The following is a 19,787-nucleotide window of genomic DNA, read 5'->3' as shown; positions in this document are numbered from 1 at the left end:
TCAAAACTTACAATCTCCTTGCGATGCTTGAAATTTCCTGCCATTGAAACCACGAAGTTGCTTCAAGCTGAGTGCAGAGAATGGCATTTCCAGTGGAACTCGAATGCGGAGCTCCTGCGAAACTTGTCTCATGGTCGGTCGAAGCCACGGCTCAGCTTGCAAACATGCAAATGCTAGCCGTGCAATAGAGACCACATCTTCTGCATCTCGAAGTTGAACCCTAGAAGGTGAGAGACGTTGATCTAGCACATCCTTCAACAACGCAGGTGACTCAATTTTGGCGGACAATGAACATTCCCAAGAGACAAGATCTCCTGGATGCTTTCCCATTATTGTTTCTAATGCGACGACTCCAAAGCTATACACATCAGATTTTTCAGTTGGAATTATAGAATAAGCCAGCTCTGCAAGTGAAGAATTCATAATTCGTTCATAACCTCATCAGGTACACTTTAAGTTAGCGACATTGATTCCTCTACACGTGATGGGTATATATAAAAACTTACGAGCAGATGTTATTTAAATTACACAAACTTAGTAACTATCCAGATCAGTTGTAATGCCTTTCTCGATCCTAAATGTCGCTTTAAAAGAAGCATGTAAGTACCTGGAGCAATGTAACCGATAGTACCAGCTATTGCAGTCCAGTTTGATGAATCTGGCTTCAGTAGTCTTGCGGTGCCAAAATCCGAAACCCGAGCCTCATAATCACCATCCAACAGAACATTGTTACTGGTCAAGTCTCTATGAATCCATGGATGAAAACGATCGTGATGCATATAGGACAATGCATCCACTACTCCTCGAACCATGTTTACTCTTTTGTCCCAATCAAACTCTGATGCTTTCTCATCATCATTCAAAATTGTTCTCAAGCTTCCTCTTTCTATGTACTCATACACCAAAAATGAATGGCGCACATGAGAGCAAAACCCATAAAGTTTCACAATGTGGCGATGGCGGATATCAGATAAGGCTTGAATCTCCCTCTCAAAAGATTTGAAGTGGAGAAACTCCTCTTCATGGGACGAAGAAATTTTCTTGACAGCAACAATTTGACCTGTTGCCAGTTCAGCTTTGTAAACAACGCCGTATGCTCCTTCCCCTACGTAGAACTTGGAGTCAAATCCTTCTGTGACCTCCAGGATTCGCTCGTAGAAAGCTTTGCCATCAAAATCCAGTACACGCAAAAAGTCTAGATCATTCGATGGTCCAATTTTCTTTTTCTTGATATTCTTCCTTTGACAACGTACAAAGATCAAGAGAATGATCAAGATTAAAGCAAGAAGCAGAAACCCCGAGAACGAAAGAACGAGGATAGCAGTAGTTCGATGCCCATCGTCTCCATTACCTTTCTTGCTCATACGAGGGTTGCACTTTTGTAAACCAACAACATTCCCACAGAGTCTCTTGTTGTGCCAAATTGCCTCAAATGGAGCATCATTAAAAGCTTTGACATTTGGGAGAGGACCTTCAAGGTTATTGTAGGACACATCAACAATAGTTAATGCTAACATATCACTGAAAGTTCGAGGGATCGAACCAAACAAGTTATTGTGGGAGACATTCATGGTTTCGAGGACTGTCAGCTTTCCTAGCTCTTTTGGTATTCTTCCAGTCAATAGATTCTGACTCAAATCAAGACCTTTTAGGAATTGCATGTTGCCTATCTCAAAAGGAATGCTTCCTTCGAGTTTATTTTTGCTCAAGTTCAAGCTCCACAAGTTTGTGCATTGAATGAGTTGCACTGGGATTGATCCGTTAAAATTGTTTGATGCTAGGTTGAGACGCTCCAGTCTGGATAGAATTCCTATTTCACTGGGAATGTCACCTGTGAACCAATTATTGTTGAGGATGAGATATAGCAAAAACCGCAAGCTTGCCAACTCCCTCGGAATCCCTCCTCTCAAATTATTCGAAGACAAGACTAATTCCTGTAATTGAGTCATCCTTCCAAATACCGAGGGTATCTCACCAGAAATATTATTGTTGGATATTCTTAGGCCTGTCAAATTACAACAACGCCCCCATTTCCTAGAAAGCGCACCAAACAAATAATTGTGGCTCAAGTCCATAAATTCCAGCTGTGGGTATATTCCAAAAGCTTCCGCTATATTTCCTGTAAGTTGATTTCCATCAAGCCTCACTCTTATCAATGCACTGCAGTTCCTCAAGCTTTTTGGAACGAGCCCTGTGAAATAATTGTTTATGACACTGAAATTCTGCAATAGTTTCCCCTGGCATATTTCATCTGGCAATTGCCCTTCGAGTTCATTGTAAGATAAATCAAAAGCACTCAAATGAGTAATTTTATTAAATTCAGGAGGCAAGGAACCAGAAAAGCCGTTGTAGCAGAGGCGTAATATGGTTAAATTGGTTAGGCTTCCAATTGATGAAGGGATCAAACCACTCAAACTGTTATTAGACAAATCTAATCGTCTAAGAGACAACAAATTTCCTATCTCTTTAGGAATTGGGCCCAAAAGATTATTCGAGTAAATGTGTAAGAGATGGAGATTGCTCAAATTTTGGATAGATGATGGAATTGCACCAACCAAATCATTTATCGCCAAATCTAAACTAGTAAGAAAAGTGAGCTTCCCTATTTCTGAAGGTATGGATCCAGAAAGCCCATTTCCCCACAAATAAAGACCCTTCAAATTCCTCAATTCACCTATCTCTCGTGGAATGGGACCAAAAAGATTGTTTTGCGAAATGCTCAATCTCCTTAATTTGTCTAAATTTCCCAAAGAAGTAGGGATTGGACTGACTAAATTATTTTCAGCCAATTCTAAATCATGGAGAGATATCAAATTTCCTATTTCTCGAGGGATTAGGCCAGAAATTTTATTTTCAAAAAGGTGAAGAATTGACAAACGTGTCAAGTTTGCAATAGAAGGAGGTATTGAGCCGCTGAGATTGTTGATCGATAGGAGAAGTTTAGTAAGGGAAGTCAATCCCCCAATTTCTAAAGGTGTGGGCCCTAAAAGTCTATTTCCCCACAAATAAAGAATCTCCAAACTCCTCAGATCACCTATCATGAGAGGGATGTGGCCACTAAGGTAATTTGCACACAGGTACAAAATATGGAGATTTTTCAATTTGCCTATACTTGGAGGAATGTTTCCATGGAATTCATTGTAACATAAATTCAGACAGTTGAGTTTGGAAAGATTACCGATACTCGAGGGAATGGACCCATAGATCGAATTGTTGCTAATGTCAAGACTAAGCAAATTACTTAAGAGCAAGAAGTTGAGGCCATCTAAAGTTCCTCTCAAACCAAGATTAGAAAGAGTAAGATGGGTAATGGATCCATAGTCATCACAGAACACTCCCACAAAATTGCAAGAATCGTTACCACGCCACGAAGACAGAAGGGATTGGCTATTGTCTTCGAGGCTAGATTTCCATGTCAGGAGAGCCCCTGTTTGTTTCTCATTGTTGGCAGCCGGAGTGAAAGTAAAGGTGGAACAAGCAAAGCTGACAAAGAACAAGAAGAAGAAGAAGAAGAGGAGGAAGGGGACTTCTAAAGAAGGCGGGTCATAATTGAATCGAGACTTGGAAAAGATTAAGAAAGAACCCATGATTTGGCTGTGATTAATGCTGTTGAGACTTGAGATACTTATAGACCGTGCCTAGTCAATAAATGACTCAACTCTGGTATACAGATTGTGTGTTTTCTTTTTTGCCTGCATTTTGCAAGAAATGAGGAATCATAGTGGACAATTTCTTTTTACAAAATAATGCATACAAAAGAGGGAATGACGTGTTTGACGAAACATGGATAGGCTAATCGTCAAAAGCTAATTGACTATCACTATAAAAAGGCAAAAAGAAAGAAGACTTTGATGTTATTCCGTTTAGCACTTTCCTGCCATATAGTATTTTCTTTCTCGGTCGGTCCAAAGTAACATTTGAAAATGCCATTGTAATACCGCATTAAGAAGGCCACTTTCCTTGATACTTCACCAACCAGCTTTTGCAACTGCCCGGTCTTGTTCTACAGGTCAAGCCCTAGAAAAGAATATTTAAATATGACTACTCAAGTGGGAGACCATAAATTGTAGCCCAGGCTAATTAATGAAGCCACAATAGTCATTCAACATGCGATTTGGTGCACTAATCACAAACTTTGCACCTACTCCTTGTCTTGCATGATACTTAGTGTTGAGAGCACGTAGCAGAAATCCAGTACCTTCATTTGGGGAGGTCTCCAAGAGGGAAATCAAAGCTTGAGCCCATCAACATATCTAGTTTAACCAATCTTCGCTCAAAAGCTTAAGCCAATAAGTTATGAATCAACTAGGATATATTAACTGCTCAACACTACACCAATTCTTTGATATGAGTCTTCTTTAACTCAATTTACACTTCTAACCTAACAATCTCTCCTTTACATGTGAGCTCCATTGTTAGGTTTGCTCCCCCTTAATTCGGGTATCCTTCTGTATTAATTTATCTCAACTTTTATCTCCAATACCCAACTCCATCCTTGATCTCTTTTTTCCAGACCAAACCATGAAGTTTGTCATTGAGACAGTGTTACTACACTACAACACCCACTTTAGTCACTATATTCTTCCATGAGATATTCAAATAGTGATACACAGTGGGAGTGAGCCACCAATCAACCATAGACTCTAATCATTTGTTGGGAGTGCATAGTAGAAGTCCGATACCTTCATTTGAGGAGATCTCCAAAAGGGAACCCAAAGCCCGAGCCCATCAACATATCTAGTTGGACTCACCTTCACTCAAAAACTTAATCCAATGAGTCATGGATCAACTAGGATATATTAACTATTCAACTCCACACCAATTCTTTGTTGGAAATATCTTTTCACTTTTGAGACACAAAAAAACTTTCCTAATTCAAGCAGATTTCCTAATTTGAATAAGTTTTCTAGTTTGAGTTGGTTAAGAATTTCTTATTTTGAATCCTACTATTGTCTATGTATAAGAAGTGTGTTTGCTCTAAATACCATCAAAGAGAGACTTCTTTGTGAATTATATTTGAGTGTCTAAAGTCGTGGAAATCTTGTACTAAATTTTTTGTGAAATTCCTATGTAAAATTAAGAGATTATTTCATGAAAAATTGCGAAGGTTAAACAATTTATGAGTTATCAAGTATAATTAGGGCTGAAAAGAACTATGATGATGTTTGAGTGACTCAATTGTGGTTGTAATCTTTGTTATATCACTTGATATATATGGTTGAATTATGTGCTACTCTTGCCGTGGACTAGGTTAAATTGACTGAACCATGTAAAACTGGCGTCCAATTTTTTTTTCCTTATTGTTTATTTTATTGTTTAATTGTTTGTTTCCGCAACAATTAGTATTTGAGCCAAGCTTGGCTGAGTTGAAATAAATCAATGGTGACCGAAGAAGGAAAAGGAGATTTGGAAAGATGATCAAGCATATGCAGATCTACAAAAGCATGGAGTTTCGCTAGAAATTGATAAATGAATTACCGGAAAATTATGGATAATGTAACTTCTCATCACTAGAGATAGAAAGTTATTTGTTTTGCAGGTAGGATTAGTTTGAAGGTAGGATTAAGAAGTTATCTTTTTTAAATTCAATAACCGTCTGTAATAATTGATTGTATTAGCCACATTATACTATCCGTAAAACCACCGACAAACAACAACAAACTAGTTATTTGTTAATTATCTTTCAATTTATGTACCTTCACTATAGTTTTTGGATATTTTGTTGTTGATAAAATTCCACCATGTATCTTAGTTGTAGCTTTCATATATCTCCGTCATCGATTAAATTCTAGCGTTATGTCATCACACTTTGTTGTTGATTAAATTTTGACAAAACTTTTTATGTCATTGCACTTCATGGTTGATTAAATTTTGTTTAAGCATATTTGTTCCTCATGCTTCATTGATAAGATTACTATCCGGAATCACTATAGAGTCTATCTCCTCTTAATAAAATTGAAGAAATTTTTTTGATGAAAGGTGCCTCGATCAAATTCCAATGACATATGTTTTTGCCACACTCGGTGAGATAACTTGTGATTTATTTAGAGGATGAACGAACAAGGAATCAATCAGATCATGATCATGTTATAGGTAACAATCCCAGTGATAGAACTACTGACGATGAGGAAATGAAACGTGGTAAAATCATCTCAATTAAGTTCTAGTTACCTCCTGCATCCAGATAGGACAATTTTGGAGAGGAATATAATATTCTAACGTGAGTTCGTGAATTCCACATCTTACCTTTAAGTTCTTTACAAAAGGTTTTTGAAGTTAATTGTCCAATTGATGAGAATTAGGACTACAGGCATGAATGATAATTATTTTGACCAAATAATGATTTTCGGAACAAAAATAGATTTCTTTTATTTATATTATTGAATGAGTTTCTGAGCAAAAATACGCGTTTGATAACAAAATAAAATTTATATTCTTGGAATAGAAATTTGTTTGATAACAACACAAACTTTATCCTTCATAGGTGTTGGCAGATGGCAAGGGGCGTGGGACGGCTAGTGGCAATGGGAGGCGGCGATAGCGCACAAATGGCAACGAATGGTGAGCGACAACAGGAGGTAGGGGCGAGCATGTCAGACTGCCCAAATCGAGAACCGCCTAGACTGGATCGCATTGGCCGGTTTGGTCTAGTTCCTAGAGGGATTGGTCCAAATTGAACCAACAGACTGGAGTAACTATTTTTTTCAAAATATATATATATATTTTAATTTCTTAAAAATAACAACAAACCCTAAAATAGTAATAGCTCTTTTATTTTTTTATTTTTTTAATTTCTTTTGCTAAGTAATCAGTTCCATGGGATCGGATCGGACTGGACCATATAGGTTGGTTCGAATGGTACCCGGTTCTAGGATCGTTCGATCTGGTCTTCAATCCTTCTTGTTCAGTTCCCGATTCCTAGGTGGAATCAAACTAGATTGGAAACTAATCACCCCTAACGGGAGGGGGTTAATGGTGGCGAGTAGGGGCCGGCGATGTGCTGGCGACGGTGACTGGCAATGGGAGGGGGTCGACGAGGGGCGAGTGGTAGCGAATGGTGAGCAATGATAATAATTGGCAACGAGAGGGTGCTATCGACAGCAATCGATAGGTGGCCGATGGTGGGCAAGCTAATGGCGAGTGATTAGTGACAAACGGCGGGAGGGAGGCAGACGGCGGGTGAGTGGCGAGCAGGTGGTAGGTAGCCGACAAGCGATGGGAGGATGACAAGCAGCGGACGATGGGTGGCAGACAGTAGGTGGCAGACGGCGAGTGGCAAGTGGACAACCGACTAGTAGCGAGGGTGAGCAATGAGAAGAATTTTTATTTTTCATATCTATTCTAGAAATAAAGAAGTGGAAAATTCTTACTTCTCATTTATGTTTCAAACCTATTTATGGACAAAAAAAATTGTTCCAAATATAGAAAAATAATATTGCATTATCAAATGAATTACTATTCCAAATTTATTTGAAATTGAAAAATAGTTTTGGAATAGAAATAAAATAGTTATGTACGTGCTGAAAGTAGCACTTAATACTAAGTTCTTTTATTTCTCTTTGTAGTGTTCTAGTTTTAAGAAAATTCAGTGGATTTGACTTCTATGATTCTGTTTCTCATGTGTTCCACAGTCCTGGCTGAAGATGTACTTTTATTATTGATTAAGGCGGGAGATGATAATTGTGGTAGTATCAAGCTTGAAATGGAATCTCTGTGAACGTCTCCATGAGTTTTTTCAATGCTTCTCCAAGGATTTGTATACTTTTAGCTCCTTATCATTGACATTGGTTATTCATTTTTTTTTGTAACCCTTACACAATATCCATTTTTTTTCAAGCAAATACTTATGATACAGGTGATTATCTCTCTTTTTACACATGGATAATCTCGATCTCAATTTGACACATTGTAGCATACTGAATTTACCGCTGTTGAAGGGGCAAATGAGACTGTCATGTCATTCACTGGATTTCTGCTTGATATATTACGTCGAAATCTACCATCATCTTTAACTGATCAAGAACATCTGATGAGTGGCTGGTTAAGTATTGAATGGAAGCAGGCCTTGCAATGGAAGACTACCACGTCTAAGCATTTCATTGAAGGTTGGGAATAGCGATTGTCTACTTTGCAGTGCCTTCTTCCTCTCTATGAACGCCAGTGGAGTTGGAAGGAGGCACTAACTGTGTTACGTGCGGCCTCATCCAAGCTACTCAACCTTTGAGTCTGTTTTTATCTTTTTCTAGAAGCCTTTTAAGCAGACTGGCTCTCATGTATGTCCAGGTGAATGGCTGCTAACATATAGTGATTACGAAGGTTATTATTAACAGGAATCCTCCCTATATTTTTGTATCAATATCGTGCCTTTTATTGAACAAGCCAGTTTTTTTGCCCTAACAGTGACCTGGAAGAGAGTGTTGGCCCTTTGCTTCTTAGTGTTTGATACCAGAAAGAGAGATTTGTGAACATGCACATATATGACAAATTACACTACATGCCCGCACCTGAAAATGAGATAAAGTTTGGTAAGAAGGCCATAGCATTGCCCCAATTTGATGAGAGATCTTTAGGGGCTCGTAGATCACAACATCCCCATCGACCCCAGCCAATCTTGGCCTCACATTTGGTGCTAACTTCTTATTTTCTTTATAAATTGAAACGTGGTAATTGGCCTGGATTGATGAGAATGATGTGCTTCGGGAGCATCTCAAAATTTTCTACAGTTTGACATGGGACTTCACTCTCTCCTCAAATACGGAGCTGCATGCGATTACAGATGTGGCTACTATGTAGGTACCGTAGAAGTTTGATTATGAAGCTTAGCGATAGGGGAAAGCTCAAAACATATGCCTTTTACTTTATGCAAGGAATCTAGATTACTGCCTGATAGGGGAAAGCTCAAAACATATGACCGACTTGTTAATCTATGTGTTTTGGAAATTTTTTTTTTTTTTTTGGGTAACCGAGGACTCCATCACGGACCCTCCTTGCCCGAATGGCTCCTAAAGGCTGGGCTCCTATACCTTGAAGGAGACTAGCCCAGCAACTCACCGCCAGGACCCCCTACTTAAATTGCTAGCAATTGTGAGTTTCGAACTCTCGACCTCAAGCGTAAGATATTTTGCTGTTTTGGAAATGGTATATCAATCTTCACAATCAACATGGCGAAGTTGATAATTCATTCCACAGATCAAATTGAATCTGGCTTTAGATGGTTCAAATGGCTGTTTTCTTTTTCTACTTGGAGATAACATAGTCAACGTTGAAAATTGCGGAATTACTTTTATCTTTGGTGGTATTATGAGGAACTGTTGAGAAGATTATTTGAAACATCCATGAGCAGACCAAACTGTACTCGTGACTACCCAAATGGAGGTGGTTAGCCGAAAATTTGGTACTAACTCAATTTTTGTTAGCTAGGTTCACTTATGTGGAGAAAGCCCAATGAGTTGCAAGCTCAAAAAGGGCTTAAGCCCATATAATAAGTCATTTAGAGAAATAGGGTTTCTCACTATCACTAAAGTGGTAGACGCAAAAAAGACGTAGTAACAAGAGAAAAAAAGAAAGCATAAAATTTGGGGTTGGGCCAAAGTCTGATTTACATCAAGTTGGCATTAGAGGTTCATTCATGGTTCGATTGAGCTGAAATTTTGTCAACATGTTCGTGGCGCAATCTTCTTGAATCTGAACAGTTTGATTTTCATTTGAAGTTCCCTACATCAGGTTTTTCGTGGATTGATCAAAACTTACGTCAGATTTATCATTGATCTTTTGTGAAATTCATGTATATTGCCAAGAATTATGTTCTTGAAGTCTTTGCTGCTATGTATCTCTAGTATCTGCTAGAGAAGAACATTGTTCACCCAATTTTGTTGATAGTGAAGATTTTCAGGTGGACTCCGATCCTATGATTTTTATCTTCTCACATCAAGGAGGTTTTCCACGTAAAAAAAAAAAATCGTCTTGTGTTCGCGTGCTTGGTATTTATTTTACTATACTATATCGATTCCTATTAGGTTTACACAAGATGTGAGATTATTTTATTCCGCTGAGCTCATATGATAAGTCATATGGAGAAATAGGGTTTCTCACTATCTTTAAAGTGGTAGCCACAAAAAAGACGTAGTAACAAGAGAAAAAAAAAAAAAGAAAGCATAAAATTTGAGGTTGGGGCAAAGTCTGATTTACATCAAATTGGCATCAGATGTTGATTCATGATCCAATTAAGCTGAAATTTTCTCAGCATGTTCGTGGCGCAATCTTCTCGAATCTGAACGGTTTGATTTTCGTTTAAAGCTCCATACATCAAGTTTTTCGTGGATTGATCAAAACATGCGCTTTTGGTCAGATTTATCATTGATCTCTTCTGAAATTTATGTATATTGCCAAGAATTATGTTCTTGAGGTCTTTGCTGCTATGTACCTCTAATATTTGCTAGAGAAGAACATTGTTCACCCAATTTTGTTGATAGTGAAGATTTTCGGGTGAACTCCAGTTGCGTGGTATTTTATCTTCTCACATCAAGGAGGTTTTCCACGTAAAAAAAAAAAAATCGTTTTGTGTTCGCGTGCTTGGTATTTATTTTACTCTACTATATCGATTCCTATTAGGTTTACACAAGAGGGGAGATTATTTCATTCCGATGCGTTAATTCGATATTGTTCGAATTGTTACTGTTCTCCCATCAGAGTGGTATCAGAGCTTTTGGTTATTGCTTGATTTTTCTGCCTTGTGTTAAACAATGGAAACGAATACAAGTAGAATGGTTACACTAAATGGTTCAAATTATCATATTTGGAAAGGAAAGATGGAAGACCTTTTATATGTGAAAGATTTTTATTTGCCCGTATTTGCCGAGGAGAAATCGGAGAATAAAATTGATGCTGAATGGTCTATATTTCATCGTCAAGTGTGTGGTTATATTAGGCAGTGGGTAGATGATAATTTTTTGAACCATATTATTGAGGAAACACATGCACGCAGTTTATAGGATAAGCTCAAACAATTATATACTCGAAAGACTGGGAATAATAAATTATTTTTTATAAAAACAGATAATGGCTTTGAGATATTAAGATGGTACTCGTTTGACTGATCATTTAAATTCTTTTCAAGTAATTATAAATCAGTTAGCTGTGATGGGAATCAAGTTTGATAACGAGATACAAGCACTATGGTTGCTTGGTACTTTGCCGAACTCATGAGAGACGTTCCGAACATTTTTGTCTAATTCTACCCCCAAATGGTACGATTACCATGGATTTAGTCAAGAGTAGTATTTTGAATGAAGAGATGAGAAGGAAGACACAAGGATTGTCCTCTTCATATTATGATGCCTTGGTTGTTGAGAAAAGGGGAAGAACTGAGTCTCGAGGTCCGAGAAATAGATATAAAAGACGAGATAAAAGCAGAGGTCAGTATAATAAATTTACTAATGTTGAGTGTCATCATTGTCATCGGAAGTGATATATTTAGAGGTTTTGTTGCCAGTTAAAAAGGGAGAAACAAAATGAGAAAGGTAAAGAGAAGAAAAGTGATAATGATAGTAATGACAATTATGTTGCTGCACTTCAAGAAGACTTTTTCATCATTTTTTATGGTGATGTGGTGAATTTTGTATCTCATGAGACCAGTTGGGTAATTGATAGTGGTGCATCTATTCATGCTACGTCTTGTAGGGATTTTTTTACATCATACAGGTCAGGTGACTTCGGATCTGTGAAGATGGGAAACAATGGGCTAGCTCAAGCTGTAGGCATCGATGATGTGTGCCTAGAAACCAGCAATGGTACAAGGTTAGTATTGAATAATGTTAAACATATACCTAATATCCGCTTGAATTTGATTTCTACATGCAAGTTGGATGATGAGGGGCATTGCAGCACCTTTAGTAATGGTCAATGGAAGCTCACCAAAGGATCTTTTGTTGTGGTTAAAGGTGAAAAATATTCTTTTTTTTTGGTAAATTATGAAAAATATTATTCGTTGTACATTATGCAAACAAAGTTGTCCACATACAAAATTAATGTAGTAGACAGCGAAGATGCAACTAAGTTATGGTATAAGAGGCTTAGTCACATCAGTAAGAAGGATTTGTCAATATTAGCCAAAAAGAAGCTCCTTTCATGATTGAAAAGTTCGGCGTTAAAAAAATGTGTTCACTGTTTAGTAGAAAAATAGAATAGAGTTGCATTTAAAAGCTCCCCTCCTTCAAGAAAGTCAGGTATACTGGATTTAATGCATTCTGATATTTGCAATCCTATTAAAACAAAATTACTTTGTGGCTCTCTTTATTTTGTTACCTTCATAAATGATTTTTCAAGGAAAATTTGGATTCATACCTTGAAAACTAAAGATCAAGTATTAGATGCTTTTAAGTAATTTCAGGTTTCAGTTGAGAGACAAACTGAAAAGAAATTGAAATGCATCAGAACTAATAATGAGGGAGAGTATATTGGACCTTTTGATGAATATTGCAGACAACAAGGTATTCAACATCAAAAGACATCTCCCAAGACGCCTCAGTTAAATGACTTAGCTGAGAGAATGAACTGAACACCGATTGAAAGAGTAAGATACTTACTTTCACAGTCAAAGCTACTTGGGTTCTTTTGGGGTGAGGCTTTAAGTACAGTTGTGCATGTATTAAATCTTATTCCATGCGTTCCTTTAGAGTTTGATGTTTCTAATAGAGTTTGGATAGGCAAAGATGTTTCTTATGATTATTTTGCATGTCTTTGGGTGCAAAGCATTCATGCATATTCCCAAAGATGAGAAGTCTAAATTTGATGTGAAAACATGACAGTGCATATTTATTGGTTATAGATAAGATATGCTTGGCTACAAATTTTATGATCCGGTTGAAAAGAAAATTGTAAGAAGCAGAGATGTTGTGTTTATGGAAGATCAAACAATAGAGGATATTGAGAAAGCGGAGATGATTTCAGCACCACGGGTTACTGATAATTTAGTTGATTTGGATCCAATTCCTCTTACAAATATTTCTACATAGGTTTATAAAGAACAACAGGAAGTCAATGTTCCAAATAATACTATTCCTGAACTAGAAGCTCAATTAGATGTTCCACTAGATGTTCTAGTCCGAAGATCCATTAGAGACCAACGACTTTCCACCAGGTATTCTGAAGATGAGTATGTATTATTGACTAATGTAGGTGAACTAGAGTGCCATGCAGAAGTAATAGAAGATGAGTACAAAAGCAATTGGTTTGATGCTATGCGAGATGAGATGTCTAAAGATAAAAGAGCTTTAAAGAACAAGTGGGTATATAGGTTGAAGCAAGATGAACATACTTCACAACCACGGTACAAAGTTAGATTGGTTGTTAAGGGATTCAGTTAGAGAAAGGGTATTGATTTTGATGATATATTTTTTCCGGCAGTGAAAATGTCTTCTATCCGTATGGTATTAGACTTGGTGGCTACCCTTGTCACGCCCTGATCCTCGAGCGCGCGCCCATCCCTCACTGGTCGATTAAATAGTGACGTCCTAAGGTGCATCACTGACCCATTTGTTTTAATACGCATGCGAAAGCATATAAATAATCCCCAGACAATAAAACAATAAGATAGGAAAGTAGGACACACTGGCATTCTGCACACTTTGCCATACAACACTTCAAAATGAGTCATCTGAATGCTCTACCGGTAGCTGTTGTTGTAGACAAACTCGACAAGATGAAGCTGTTCTTCCCAGCTTCCCTTGAAATCCAACACGGAAGCTCGTGGCATGTCTTCGAGGGTTTGAATCGTCCTCTCAGACTAACCATCCGTCTAAGAATGATATACCGTACTATACCACAGCTTCGTTCCTAAAGCAGCCTACAAGCTCTTCCAAAAAGTAGCTGTGAATCTCAGGTCTCAATCTGATGTAATCGTCATCAGCACTCCATGCAATCGAACTATCTAACTTACGTACAAATCTGCATGCTTGTCCAAATCAAGATCCTTTCATACCACGATGAAGTGAGCCAACTTCGTCAGTTTATCGACTACTACCCAAATAGAATCATTACCCCTTTGACTCCTTGGTAAACCTGTCACAAAGTCCATCGTGATGTGCTCCCATTTCCACTTGGGAATCTTAAGAGGTTGCAAAAGTCCTCACATCTTACAATGTTGTGCATTCACTTGCTGACACGTCAGACACTTAACAACATGCTTGGCGATGTTCGCCTTCATACTAGACCACCAGTAGTGTTGACGTATATTCTGATACATCTTCGTGCTGCTAGGGTGAATGCTATAACTACTACGATAAGCTTCTGACAAAATATCTTCCTTGAGTGCTGCATCGTCAGGTACACACAATCGTCCTCGGAACCTCAGTGTTCCATCGTCAGAAACTTAGGCTGCATTTGTTATTGTTTCTTTTTTCTGTTTTTGAACACTGTTTCTGTTTTTTTGTTCCTGGGAACAAAAAAAGAATAGAAACGCGTTTGTGTGCGTTTTTGTTCCAAAACTATTTTTTTGTTCCCAGAAACACATCTGGAATAGAAAGAAGAAACAAAAAAAAGTTGTTTCTTGTTTTTGAAACAAAATTTTTAACACTTTTCTCTTTTTTCTTTTTCTTTTCTTCTTCTTTTTTCTTTCTTTTTTCTTTGGCCGGTCGCCGGCCTCGTCCATGGCCGGCGACCGGCTATCGAGGGTTGGCGACGCCGTCGAGGGCCGGCGACCTCACCGGAGCGTCGCCGGCCCCGGCGAGGCCGAGCGTTGTCGGATCTAGGCGAGCCCGAGCTCGCCCGGCCAAGGCGAGGCCGAGGCTTGCCCAACCATGGCAAGGCTCGGCCTCGCCGGGCCGGCGAGCCTCGCCGTGGCTAGGCAAGGCTATCGGCCCCCGTCGGCCGATCGCCGGGCTGGCGACCAGCCAAAAGAATTAAAAAGAAAAAAAGAAAGGAAAAAAAGAAAAAGAAAATAAAAATATTAAAAAATTAAAAGAAACAAAAAAGAATTGTTCCCTAACAAGTTTACCAAACGTGTGTTTCTGGTAAAAAATGGTTCCCCGGAATAGAAACACTTTTTTTTTATTTCTGTTCCCTGGAACAATTTTTGAACAGAAACGTTACCAAACGCGCCCTTAATAGTCAGCTTTTCTCTTATCAGTGTTCTCTTGCAGAATCTTCCAAATCTCTAGGTCAGTCCACTAAAGCGTCTTGATTCTGATCTACACTTCCGGTTCAATTCTGAGGGTAGCCATAAGATTCGAAATGTGACCTACCTCAAATTTGAAAACCGAATCTCAGGCTCTTTTGAGTAAAACCCATCCCTTAACCATCATTTGAGCAACTGAAAACTTCCAACTCAACACGTCTGCAACCTTATTCGCCTTTCTAGGGTGATATAGAATATCACAATCATAGTCTTTCAGAAGTTCCATCCAACGCCGCTATCTCATATTTAACTCCTTCTGAGAGAATAAATACTTGAGACTTTGATAGTCAGTGAAAATCTGAAATCTTTCTCCACACAAGTAATGTCTCAAAATCTTCAAAGCGAAAATGATTGCTATGAGTTCTAAGTCATGCGTTGGGTAATTCAGTCCATGAAATCTCAACTGAAGGGAGGCATATGCAACAATCATACCATGTTGCATCAATATGCAGCCCAATCCCCTAAGCGATGCATCACTATAGATCTCATATCCTCTAAGACTAGATGGAATGGTCAGCACAGATGCGGTAGTCAGTTTCTGCTTAAGCTCTTTGAAACTACGCTCGCACTTGTCTATCCACACAAACTTTTCTTCCTTCTTCAGTAGTTGAGTCAATGGCGACGCTTGAACACATATCAACCAGGAATTGACTACTCGATTGTGCTAGTCTGCAATGGTCATTACGGCACAATTAAAAATCGACCAGAGATTGGAGATATGTCGATTCGACTGATATATGTGATATCGTCGATCGGCACTAGACTAATTTTTCTATCGTTTTAGTACCCTATGTCTGCATTTGAAACCTTGAGATTTTCACGACAACCAAGAGTCACCAATGTGTCGAAAATGCACAACGTGGCTCGAAAATAATTGACCACGGGTCAATTGCACTAAATTTTTTTTAAAACTACCCGATAGGTTAGGTCACACGAAAATCGCGCCAAATTGAAATTAATCGCGAATTTGAACTCGATTTCATAAGTTGAAAGTTCTGTCATGTCACGATTTGTTTTAGAACCATCAATTCATCCTTCGAAGATTTTTCTGCAAAGCAAGATTTTTGCGGAAATTCAATTTAGGGCTGTTTTTTACCGGAAAATTTAGGGGACCGTTTTTATCGCGTTTTAGGGATGCAAGTTGGTTATATGAGCGAGGAAAAATGTCAATTTAATCAAGGATGTCCTAGTTGGATTTATAGGGGCCAAATTGAATTCATTCAAGAGGGAATTGAAGTGGATTTGGGGGAAAATACTTCAAAATTCGTAGCCCCTTGGTCCTCAACCTTTTGGATCACCTTAATGACTTCTTAAGGAAGTTTTGTGGCATGCAATTGTGCTAAGGAAGCCAGCAAACCGGTGGGGCCTTGGTCAAGGGGACAAAGGGATAGAAGTGAGACTAGAGGGACCCTCCAAGCTTGGCTGTCTCCTTTCTTCCTCCCTTAGCAATATCGATTTTCTTCCTTCTTCAGTAATTTCTGTGTCAAGACATGTGCTCAAGCGTCTCCATGAATTCTTGGAACACGTCAGACTTGATTATGTCAAGTAGCAAGTAGACAAATTGAAAGAAGCAATGTTGGTTACTCCCCTTGGCATATCTTCAACAGTGACCAAACCATGTAAAGCGCATATCTACCATGTAGTTATAGTTTTTACCTTCTTTAGTTGTCAGATTACTAAAAGGATCATGTTGACAAGTGCCTCAAGTGCACTTCTTAAGCAACCCATTAATTGCTCTCATGTTATGCACATAGTGTGTTTAAATCGGATTATCCTAAATAAAGTATACTTAATAGATATGTATTGCTAGTTCATTTATAAAGTTGAAAATTTCAGGTCAAGGTTTGCAGGATATAGTACTAAATCTATGGAGGCTCAATATACTATATGATCCCCATATATACCTTTGTGTGAAAAAGTAATTTTGCTTTGAAAGACTGAACTATACTATTTACTATCTGTAAGAAGATGAAGAAAAGCAGAGGGATTGAAGAACTCGAGAATGAAGAGAATATTTTTGTGTATTCTATTGTCTTCAATAAATTGAATCGATGTACATCCTCAGCAATTATAATACAAGAGTAAGAGTAAACAAGGAAATTAATGATCCTACAAATCAATCTATTCTAGATCTAATCTTAATTGATCTCTACAAATCGGATTAGAATCGATCAAATATTCTGTCAAGCTGCGTATCTTCCAACACTCCCCCTCAAGCTGGTGGCTTGTATATGTCTAAGACACCTAGCTTGTTCAGAAGATATGCGTGCTGTCTTTGACATAGAGGTTTGGTGAAGATGTCTGCAGGCTCCTCTGTTGTCCCAATTCCTCTTGCTTCAATGACTCCTTCTAAGATCTTGTCTCGTGTAAAGTGGCAATCTACCTCTATATGCTTGGTTCTTTCATGCACTATAGGGTTTGCTGCAAGTTTCAAAGCTGCATCATTGTCACATAATAGCTTTGTTGCTCCTTGTACCTATATTCCAAGATCCTTAAGAAGACCCCGAATCCATATTACCTAACAAGTGATTTTGGCCATAGCTCGATACTCTGCTTCGACTGAAGATAGAGAAACAGTGGGTTGTTTTTTAGTCTTCCAAGAAAGTAAAGAATCTCCTAATTTGATGCAATATCCAGTGACAGATCTTCGACTCATGGGACAAGTTGCATAGTCTGCATCACAATATGCTGCCATCTCCATGTTGCATTTTCTGGACAAGAGTATTCCAAGACCTGGACACTTCTTCAGATATTTCATGACTTTAAATGCATCATTCAGATGTGACTGCTTCCAATTGTGCATGAACTGACTAAGAGTCTGCACTGCATAAGAAATGTCAGGCCTGGTCATTGTTAGGTATATGAGCTTTCTGACAAGCCTTTGATAGCTCGAAGGATCTTCCAAAATGAATTCATCTTCTTGAGAAGTTCCCTTATCATAATCTGTGGTTGTTAATTTAGTGTTCTGTTCAATGGGAATAACAGCTGGCTTGCAACCTGACAAACCTGTTTCTGAAATAACAATATGAATTTTCGCCGACTGAGTGAAATCCCTTGTTCAGAATGGGCAATTTCAATGCCAAGAAAGTACCTAGGTGCTCCTAAGTCTTTAATGTGAAAAATTGCATGCAGATACTTCTTAAAATCTCTTATGGCAGTCTCATCATTTCCCATAATGAGAATATCATCAACATATATCATCAAACAGATGGATGACATACCTTCAGTCCGCGTGAATAAGGCATAATCATGTCGGGACTGTTGGAAGCCTGCTGTTGTAAGAGCGCTTGTAAATTTGGCATACCATTACGTAAAAGCTTGTTTCAACCCATAAAGGGATTTTCGGAGGCGACACACTTTCTTCTCCCCCTGTCTCCTTAATCCCTGAGGAACGTCCATATAAATTTCTTCATCTAAATCTTTGTGGAGGAAGGCGTTATGAACGTCCATCCGGTGTAAGGACCAGTCACGAACAGCTGCAACTGTCAAACATGAACGTATTGTGACGTCTTTGGCGATAGGTGAGAATGTTCTGTGATAATCGAACCCTTCCCGTTGAGTGAAGCCTTTGGCAACCAAGTGTGCCTTGAATCTTTCAACGAAGCCATGAGCTCGATATTTGATCTTGTACACCCATATACAGCCAATTGGTTTACAATTTGGCGGCATTGTGACAAGATCCCAGGTCTTATTGTCAATCAAGGCCTGTAATTCTGCTTCCATGGCCTTTTACCATCTTGGATCAGCAGATGCTTCATTATAGCTAGTAGGTTTCTTATCCTCCGACAATCTACAAATACAACATCTATGTTCTGATGACAAATTATGGAAGGAAACATAGAATGAAACTAGATATTTGATACCTGGTAAGTTCAGAACAGCACATACATAATCTTTGGTCTAGGTAGGAGGTCGTGTAGCTCGACTAGAACGTCGTGGAGGATCTACTCTCGGAGGTGAAGATGTTGTTTCCTTGGCTAAAACAGGAAAGGTTTCTTCCATTTCTTCATTAGCAGAAAATTCCGCAAGTGAATTCCCTAAGACATTCTCTGGAACCTGATCCTTATCAGAAATAGGTTATGCTACTGAAGGATTCATTTGCACATAATGATTATGAGTAGATACTGCTAATGGTATATAATCAAGATCCCAATCATCTAACACAGAGCGACGGGGAATGCTCACTATAGCGGATTCTTCGTGTGAGAGTGTTTTTTCATTGAAAGGAAAGACATTTTCATGAAATAAAACATCTCTACTTACAAAGAATTCCTTTGTAGATAGCTCCATGACTCTATATCCCTTCTGATGGTTAGGATACCTCATGAATATGCAGCGACATGCACGAGGATCCAGTTTATCTCGAGGACCCATTATAGCTGCATAACAGAGACACCCGAAGACTTTGAGGTGTGTCCACTCCGGTGCCTTGCCAAATAATACTTCAAAAGGTGTCTTCCCATTTAATACCCGAGTAGGTATTCGGTTGATAAGATAAGTTGTTGTAACAACACATTCTCCCCAATATTCATCTGGAATTGCTGCTTGAAATTTCAGAGCTCTAGCAACTTCCAGAAGATGCCTGTGTTTGCTCTCTAGCAGGATATAGTACTAA

The 19,787-nt window shown here is 38.5% G+C and overlaps 1 protein-coding gene across 1 annotated transcript; it reads right to left on the bottom strand.

The window, feature by feature from the left end:
* On the bottom strand, window positions 1-18,895 carry LOC104429055 (MDIS1-interacting receptor like kinase 2). Its single transcript, XM_039302442.1, has 3 exons — window positions 18,483-18,895; window positions 608-2,415; window positions 1-404 (listed from the first exon to the last, which is right to left on the bottom strand). Exons 1-3 carry the CDS (start codon window positions 18,893-18,895, stop codon window positions 1-3), a joined length of 2,625 nt encoding a protein of 874 aa, XP_039158376.1.
* Between the last annotated feature and the right edge of the window lie 892 nt (window positions 18,896-19,787).

The sequence above is a fragment of the Eucalyptus grandis genome, chromosome 9 (genome assembly GCF_016545825.1).
Source record: "Eucalyptus grandis isolate ANBG69807.140 chromosome 9, ASM1654582v1, whole genome shotgun sequence".
Lineage (NCBI taxonomy): Eukaryota > Viridiplantae > Streptophyta > Magnoliopsida > Myrtales > Myrtaceae > Eucalyptus > Eucalyptus grandis.
The sequence above is the reverse complement of the archived record's forward strand: the minus strand, read 5'-3'. Positions and strand labels throughout refer to the sequence as shown.